At 64.5% G+C, this 7,953-nt stretch overlaps 2 protein-coding genes across 4 annotated transcripts in view; both read left to right on the top strand.

The window, feature by feature from the left end:
- The window catches only part of LOC111141941 (zinc finger CCCH-type and G-patch domain containing), a 13,690-nt gene extending 9,451 nt beyond the window's left edge, over positions 1 to 4,239 (top strand). The window contains exons 3-7 of one of the 2 annotated variants that reach the window (XM_022494818.1): positions 1,625 to 1,758; positions 1,923 to 2,078; positions 2,982 to 3,101; positions 3,191 to 3,590; positions 3,823 to 4,239. In XM_022494818.1, coding sequence (XP_022350526.1) covers positions 1,625 to 1,758; positions 1,923 to 2,078; positions 2,982 to 3,101; positions 3,191 to 3,590; positions 3,823 to 3,961 — 949 coding nt within the window. In that variant the 3' untranslated portion in view covers positions 3,962 to 4,239. The remainder of the gene's footprint in view (positions 1 to 1,624; positions 1,759 to 1,922; positions 2,079 to 2,981; positions 3,102 to 3,190; positions 3,591 to 3,822) is intronic. The other variant, XM_022494819.1, reaches the window with a different exon arrangement.
- A 49-nt stretch (positions 4,240 to 4,288) lies between these two features.
- On the top strand, positions 4,289 to 7,264 carry LOC111141942 (Lck interacting transmembrane adaptor 1). Of its 2 annotated transcripts, XM_022494822.1 has the most exons (5): positions 4,289 to 5,812; positions 5,948 to 6,005; positions 6,078 to 6,162; positions 6,290 to 6,654; positions 6,754 to 7,264. In XM_022494822.1, the coding sequence occupies exons 1-5, from the start codon at positions 5,715 to 5,717 to the stop codon at positions 6,970 to 6,972; spliced, it is 825 nt and encodes a 274-aa protein (XP_022350530.1). In that variant the 5' UTR covers positions 4,289 to 5,714; the 3' UTR covers positions 6,973 to 7,264. The 2 variants fall into 2 exon arrangements, with proteins under 2 accessions (XP_022350530.1, XP_022350529.1); XM_022494821.1 differs by having other exon boundaries at positions 5,948 to 6,162.
- Positions 7,265 to 7,953: the final 689 nt, after the last annotated feature.

Here is a 7,953-nt window from a genome sequence, read left to right as displayed (position 1 = left end):
GTGTGTGTCTGGGGGGCCTCTGTGGGGGGCATGTGTGTCTGGGGGGGACGTGTGTCTGGGGGGGCATGTGAGGAGGACGTGTGTCTAGGAGGGCGTGTGTTGGGGGGTGTCTGGGTGGCGTGTGTAGGGAGGATGTGTGTGTCTGGGGGGCCGTGTGTGTGTGTGGGGAGGACATGTGTGTCGGGGGGGCTGTGTGGGGGGCACGTGTGTCTAGGGGGGACATGTGTGTCGGGGGGCGTGTGTATATGGGGGTGCGTGTGGGGAAGATGTGTGTGTCTGAGAGGGCGTGTGTGTGGGGGTGTGGGGGGCGTGTGTGTCTGGGGATGTGTCGGGGGGCGCGTGTGTCTGCGGAGGCGCACGTCTGCGGGAGCGTCGCCGTGGGGCTCCGGTGGAGCTCAGTCCCGGGTGTAGGCCTCCTCTTTGGAGCGCGTCCTGCCGCTCCTTGGCGAGCACGGATTCCCGGAGTCACCGCTGCCGCGCATTTGGGGCCCGGGCTTGCTGCTGCTGTGCTGTGCAGTCATCGGCAGTGTCCTGAGGGTCTGAGGACAGTCAGGTCGGAGAAGGAACTGCCCAGGATCTTGCCGGAGGAGGTGTCTGTGGCCATCTTTGTCCCCAGGAGAGAGGGCGGAACCTCTTCCTTCCCGGTCCCTGTGCCACCACCAGCCCCCGCCTGGAAGGACCTACGGGGTACAGCACTTTGTGCGCGGAGTAGGTGCCAGTCCTTGTTGCTTTCGTAGGGTTAACGCAGTTTCCTCTTCGAAGCACTGGCTCGGGAGCGTGCATGTGTGGTCGGTCTTTCATGCCTTTATTTGGCAGAGTTGAAGCTCGTAGTCCTTTGTCCCCACGTTTCTTCCTCTTTCTTGCCGCCGCCTTCTCCCCTCCCCTCCTCCTCTCGGTTTTGCTTGTATTTCATTTTTTTAAGATTTTATTTATTTGACAGAGATCACAAGCAGGCAGAGAGGCAGGCAGAGAGAGAGGGAGAAGCAGGCTCTCCACAGAGCAGAGAGCCCGACGCGGGGCTCGATCCCAGGACCCTGGGATCATGACCTGAGCCAAAGGCAGAGGCTTAACCCACTGAGCCCCCCAGGCGCCCTCGGTTTTGGTTTTGATCTCGCTGGTTCACTGGTATCTAAAGGTCAGACGTCACCGTCACCACCACTTTCTCCTACTTTGCGGTCCCGTGAGTGCACACAAAAACGCACCTGCCTTGAGTGGCTGTTAGTGTCGGGGCCTCCTGGCCGGTGGAGAGGCGATGGGGGCTTTAACCACACGGCCGTCTGCCCGCTGCATTGATGCTCCGGCCCAGAAAGCTGGAGCGTGACACAAGCATCTCGTCCTCAGGGTACCCAGATCCACCCTGCAAATGAGAGAGTGCCCACGGGTGTGTGTGTCTGTGCGTGTACATGCCTGTGTGTGTGCGCAGGGGCTTGTGTGCGTATGCCTACACCTGTGTGCGTGTACGTGTGTGAACGGACATGTTTCTGTGCACAACATGTGTGTCCGTTTGTCTCCCATCTCCCCCTCCCCTCATGGGAGCACCCAGGCGGGTGGACTTGGTTCTCCTGAGCTCACTTGCCCTCGTGCGCTGTGTCTGAGCCCCAGTCCCCTGCGGCTGTCTCGGCAGGTTCTCCCACGGGCAGGTGGTCTCTGTGGATGAGCTGCGCCCCTTCCAGGACCCGGACTTGAGCTCCCTACAGGCCGGCTCTGCATGTCTGGCCAAGCAGCAGGACGGCCTCTGGTACCCAGCTCGGATAACCGGTGAGGCTGCCGTGGCCCTATCAGACAGGGCCCTTCCTGGAGAGCCCTGCTGCATGCCCCAGCGGAGCGAGACCACCCTCGAGCTTGGTCCCACCTTCCTCCCAATGCCCAGTGTGCTCCTGCCGCCACTGAGGCCACTGACCTGGCCTGCCTTCTGCCTCTAGATGTGGATAACGGCTACTACACAGTCAAGTTTGACTCCCTGCTGCTGAAGGAGGCCGTGGTGGAGGGAGACAGCATCCTGCCCCCACTGCGCACGGATCCCACAGGGTCCTCTGACTCTGACAGTGGCGACGCGGATGACTCCAGCTATGCCAGAGGTGTGGCGGCAGGGCAAGGTCCCAGAAGCCATCCTGGGGGGGAGCACTGCCAGCAGTCACCCTGTGAGCTTCAGTTGGCGGGGCCCCTGACCGTCCAGCCAGACAGTGGGGGAGTGTGACTGCAGGGAGGCGGGCCACGCTCTGCAGAGGGAGCACTTGGGCCTGGGGGGGGGCAGTGACAGAGTGTGCAGGGTGAGGGGCAGGCCCTGAGAGCCACAGACGCAGAGACCTGGCCCTCGTCTCCAGGGAGCACACGAGCAGGTCACAACTCCACAGCCCACACACCAAAGCCCTGTGCCGAGGCAGGGCCGACACCAGAGTCGGTGTGCAGAAAGAGGCCGGTGGGCGCCTTCCAGTGGTCTCCACACGGCCCGGTATCTGGTGGACAGAGGAGAGGCTGGGTCCAGAAGGCCAGGGGCAGGAGAGTTTTGGGAATAGCTTGGGTACCCGGCCCTTGCGAGGGGTCAGGTAGGGCATAGAGAGGAGGCTTTCCTGCAGCCTCTGTCCTGTGGGCTGGTCGTTTCTGAACCCCTGGGTCCATGGTGGGGGGCGGGGAGAACTGAGCCATGAGGTCGGTGCTGACTTTCTACCAGGGCAGCAGGGGAGCTCTGCGCCTGAGAAGGTGAGTCAGGGGAGGGCTCGCGTGGGGAAGGGCTGCCGTGTGACCTTGGGGGGCGGGAGCTGTGGCTCTGAGCTGTGGGGAGGGCTGGACCAGACTCAGTCAGACTCTGCCATGAGTTCAGCCCTACAGTCTCGTGCCAACGACAGGTCTGGGTAATTGATGGAGAGCCCGAGGTGCCAGGCATCTCGGCCCTGGGCCAGAGCTGAACTCTTGGGCTAACACCGGCCGGAGCCCAGGGTGCTCTGTGTCTAGGGGCTGTGCCACTGCCCTGTTGCCTACAGTGGTGGAACCCGGCACTGCTGACCACGGGACCTGCAGCTCTGCTTTTGGTGGCTGGGAGGTGCACACACGGGGCATTGGCTCCAGACTTCTTGCCAAGATGGGCTACGAGTTTGGCAAGGGTGAGTGTGCGCTGCCCTGGGGAGAGAAGGGGGATGCCACAGCCCCAATCGGGTCCAGCAGCAGTGGCGCTAGCCCTGTGTGCCCGCAGGTCTGGGCCGACACGCGGAGGGCCGGGTGGAGCCCATCCATGCCGTGGTGCTCCCTCGAGGGAAGTCGCTGGACCAGTGCATAGAGACCCTGCAGAAGAGGACCAGGAGCAGCAGGGCCGGCACCCCGAGGCTCCCGAAATGCCAGGAGAGGGGGCACACACGCCCTCCCCCTCGCAGTGTGTTTGACTTTCTGAACGAGACGCTGCAGTGCCGGGCCCCTGGGGCCCTGGAGGCCGGGGCGGCCCCCCCCGGGAGGAGGAGCAGTAAGGAGATGTACCACGCCGGCAAGAGTGCCAAGCGCGCCCTGAGCCTGCGGCTCTTCCAGACTGAGAAGAAGATCGAGCAAACCCAGCAGGACATCCGGGGCATCCAGAAGGCCCTTGCCCGAAACACCGGCCGGTATGTGTGGGGCCAGACTCATGCAGAGGGCAGACCCCAGGCTGGCAGTGCCTTCAGCCCTGCTGCGGGCATCTGGCCCCCGGTTCCCACGCAGGAGCTTGCTCTGACCGGAGGGTGGCGGCTGTCTGAGGGGGGTCTGGATGCTTGCAGGGGGATGGGCGGTGGCTGCAGCAGTTGGGGGCTTCGTGCCGGCGGCCCAGCGGCCCATGCTGAGTGGCAGGCTCCTCTCTAGGCACAGCGTGACGGCGGCTCAGCTGCAGGAGAGGCTGGCGCGAGCCCAGCGGGAGCTGGGGCAGCTCCGGGCCCAGGAGGCAGGCCTGCAGCGCGAGCAGAGGAAAGCAGACACCCACAAGAAGATGACTGAGTTCTAGAGCCCCCGTACATGCAGTGGACAGAGCTCAGGGCCCCCAGCCCCTGGCTGCCCTCTGGAAGACTCGCTGTCACCCAACAACTAGACACCACTGGGAGAGGGCCCGGCCTGCTCCCACTCCGGCCCCCGCACCCAGCCTTCTTGCTGGCCACAGCTGAATGGAGATGGGGCTGCAGGGGCCACTTCTGGATGCTTCCTTGCCCGTTGAGCCCACCTGCCAGTGTCTTAGGGGGTTTCCTTAGCAAGGACATTAAAGTGATTGTGTTCTGGTGTCTTTCAGTGGAGGCTCGGCTGGCTTGTGGGTTCTTGGGGCATAGAGGGATCTCTGCACAGGGCCATGGGGCCAGGCTGGAGGGGCCCCGAATGAGGCTGCTGCCCCCTGCCCAGAGATGGAGGGCCCAAAGGGCTGGCCTTCTCTTCGCTGTCTTGGATGGGGCTCTGCCAGCAGCCGTGAAAAGGGTCAGAGCTTCGAGTGTCCCCATGTTGCCTGACCCCCACAGATGCATGGGACTTGATGCTGCAGCAGTGGGAGGAGGTGGTGGCCAGTGACGAGTGGTCGGGAAGCACGTGAATGGGGCAGGAGGGCCTGGTGGTGTGGGTTCAGAAATCTTGAGAGCCTGGGTTCAGCCCTGGGGTTTGGTGGCCCCGAGGGCGCCCAGTTCCCGTGCTGTGCCTGTGTCCTTGCCCGCATGTGCCCATCTCCTTGGGGCTGGAGACCACGTGACTTGGGTTCTGGGAGTGGTGTTGGCCGGCCGCATACACCCACCAGGTGGTGTCGAGACCCCACAGGGGCTGCAGCGGGAGCAACGGCAGCAGAGCGCTGGGTGGTTATGTGGGAGATGCAGGGAGACACACATGCACAGGAAGCGAGGTGGGGAGCTTGGCAAGGGCCACACACAGCCATCTCATGGGGTGCCCAAGCGGCCAGGCCAGCCACCACCAGACATGGCTGACAAGGAGCCGCTGTGCGCAGGGCCTTAGAAAGGGCCTGTTTTGGCCTGCGGCCTGGTTGGGTCCCCACTCCCCATAGTGCCCTTCTGGGGGCAGCTGAGGGCTGGGGTCTGGGAGGACCAGGTTGGGCAGCCCAGACCATCTTCTGAGGTAAGCCCGCTCCCTGGGTCTGGGCGGACTGGGCACTGTGTCTGGAGACACCCCAGCCCAGCAGCTCTGCTTAGATCCCAGGAAGAACGCAGTGCAATGGCAGGGACAGTTGAAGGGGAGGGGTGGAGAGCCAGGGACAAGTGGACCGGAGGGAGTCGGGCCGGAGCAAACTTTCCCTGCCTTTGCAGCCCCTTTGGGACCCAGCTCTGCAGTGGATGACTGGGGGGCGCTGCCTGAGACTGGTCTGTCTCAGAGGGCCAGGGGTGTGACCTCAGGGCCTTCCTAGGCCCCATGTTTAGGTTATGGTGACCACAGCAGGCAACTCCCCTGCCCTTCCTCACCGGCCTTGCGCGATTGCCGTCTGGGTCAGCCTTGCCCGCTCAGGTACTTGGGGCCAAGCAGAGCACACCTCCATCCATGTCACTAGGAGCCCCCCTCCGGAGGCGGAAGGTGGCTGCCAGGGCTTGGCTCTGTGCTTCTGCAGGAGGGAGGGGCTGCGGAGCCCAGTTTCCTGTGTGCTGAGTCAGTGCCCCAGGGGGCGGAGACGGGCCCCGCAGTTTGAGGGGCAGCTGGGGGCTGCCTGGTAGGTGCCCAGCCTCTCCGCCCCAGCACCCCTGTCTTCTCACCCCCAGGGCTACCTGTGGCTTCGCAGGATGGGGCCACAGGTGCCCTCAGCCCCTCCTGCCCTCTGGGTCCTTGGGTGCCTTGTCCTGTTCCTCTGGCTGTGGACACTGTGCGCCACCTGTCACAGGTATGTCCATCCCTGGCCCGGGTTTGGTGTGGGGCAGGGCTCCAAGCAGGTCTGGCTCTCTGCATGAGCCTCCCTACCGGGCCTTGTACCAAAGGCATCTCTGCCTCCCTGGCCTGATGAGACACTTGCCTCCAGGAAGCCGGTGCAGAGGCAGCAGGCCAGCCCCCGGAGCGGTGTGATGCCAGCAGAAGCGGTGAGTGTCAGGCTGTCCCTGGGGCCGGGGCGGGGCCACCACAGGACCAAGAACAACCTTCCTTGCCCCCAGTCCGTGCTGAGACAACACCTCTGCACCCTCAGCAAGTCGGACACCAGACTGCACGAGCTGCACTGGGGCCCCAGAGGCTGCCGAGGTGAGCCAAGCCAGGAGGAACCTGGCCTGGGTGATGGGCGGGGCTGGCCCCTGGAGCTGCTCTGGGGTTCCCCAGTTGGTTCTCTGCCCCCCTGCCCCAGTAACCTCTGTCTTGACCCCACCCCTAGGCCTACGGCCTGCCAGCATGGATATCCTGCGCCCACAGTGGCTGGATGTGTCTAGAAGCACCAGCAGACCCCTGGCAGCCTTCTCACACTGGGAACTGCCCCGGGCAATGCCGGCTGCCACCTCACCCTCCATCTGCCCCGAGGCCATCTATTCCAATGTGGGGCTGGCCCCAATCCCCAGGGCCAGCCTGGCAGCCAGCCCCGTGGTATGGGCAGGGGCACGGCTGACAAGCAGCTATGTGAGGCCTGGGCCTGAGGCCAGACCGGAGGTGTCTGAGTATGCTTGTATCCAGAAGCTCAAGGAAACAGAAGAAGGCACCCAAAGCCTGGGGCAGGGGAAGGCGGAGCTGACCCCAGCTGCCCAGGTAAACTGGAGGGGATGGGGTAGGGTGGGTAGGGCTGTGCAGGTCCTTGAAGAAGGAGACGTTGCTGACCCCTCCTTGGGTTGGCTTCCTCTCTCCCAGGTTGCCATCCTGTACTCCAGAGTCAGGAAGCCTAAGAAGAGGGACCCAGGACCTGCCCCAGACCAGCTGGACCCCAAGGGGAGGGGAGTAATTCCGCCTCTGGGAAGTGACCAGTCCTATGAGACCCTCCCACTCAGGGGCCTGGGCAAGGATGATGGCCTCCTTGAAAATGTGTATGAGAGTATCCAGGAGATGGGGACCCTCCCACGGAGCACCTGAGCCCTCCGGCTCTGGCTGTTAGCAGGGGCGCACCTCTGCAGGGCGCGGAGGCTCCTGGCTTCCCCATCCTCAAACTAGGGGTCTCCAACTCCCCATCTGCCTTGAACAACCCAGCATAGAGTTCCTCCTTCCAAAGTAGTGCCCATCCCCCATTCCCTGCCTCCCCCCACCCAAGTTGGCAGCACAAAGTCCAGATCCCAAATCTTCCAGCCTGTGAGGTCCCTGGGGGTCCTGGCTGCCGTGGCCTCTTGGACTCTCCCAAGGTCTTAATAAATCCCCAGCCTAGGGAAGATCCGTACAGCCTGTTTTTCTCTAAGGCCTGGGCAGGTTGGCAGGGATTGTCTGGAAGGGCCCTCCTGCCCGGGGTGTCTGGGCCCCGTCGCCTGAAGCGTGTGCTCGGCCGGTCAGTTCCAGAAGACTGTGGCGAAGGGAGGCAAGTTCTAGGGGTGGTGTCCCCGGGCCAAGTCGGTCGTAGCGCGTGTTGCAGCCGGCCCGCGAGCTGACCGCCCCAGGGTGGGACTTGGACCCTGAACACCGGGGCAGGGCCCCGCCGCCCAGCCCCCGGTGTTACATAAGGCACGCGGGTGGGTGGGTGGGTGGGCAGTCGTGCGTTACAGAATAACCTGCTCCCGGGAAGCCCGCTAAGGAGACGCGGCCCCTTCCCGGGATCCGGCAGCTCTGCGCGCAGCAAAACCCGCCAAGAAAGCCGGCCCTGCCCGGCGGTGGGGGCGCACGGGCAGCCCGGGCTCCTAGGGGCGAGGAGCCGACCAGCACTCGCGGCGCCGCGGGCGCGGACCTTTCTCCAGGCCGCGCGGCTGCGGCCGGCTCGGGGCAGGGCCTGGGGGCGCGAGCCAATGGGAGCGCGGCTGGCCGCGGCCGCGGGCCACCTCGGAATGTTGATACATCGCGCGGACCAATAGGCGTGCAACGCGGGCGGGGCCGCGAGGCGGGGCACGCGAGCCGCGCGAAGGGGGAGTGGCC

Source organism: Enhydra lutris, unplaced genomic scaffold (genome assembly GCF_002288905.1).
Source record: "Enhydra lutris kenyoni isolate GAN:26980312 unplaced genomic scaffold, ASM228890v2 scaffoldscaffold6, whole genome shotgun sequence".
NCBI classification, from domain to species: domain Eukaryota; kingdom Metazoa; phylum Chordata; class Mammalia; order Carnivora; family Mustelidae; genus Enhydra; species Enhydra lutris.
This window is presented reverse-complemented; position numbering and strand designations above follow the sequence as displayed.

What these genes read in the sequence shown, in the direction of transcription:
- LOC111141942 (XM_022494821.1), top strand. Translation starts at nt 5,715, where the DNA reads ATGGGGCCACAGGTGCCCTCAGCCCCTCCTGCCCTCTGGGTCCTTGGG. An exon ending in CTGTGCGCCACCTGTCACAG is followed by an intron (nt 5,813 to 5,947) that starts GTATGTCCATCC and finishes ACTTGCCTCCAG; the next exon opens with GAAGCCGGTGCAGAGGCAGC. An exon ending in GGGCCCCAGAGGCTGCCGAG is followed by an intron (nt 6,163 to 6,289) that starts GTGAGCCAAGCC and finishes CCCCACCCCTAG; the next exon opens with GCCTACGGCCTGCCAGCATG.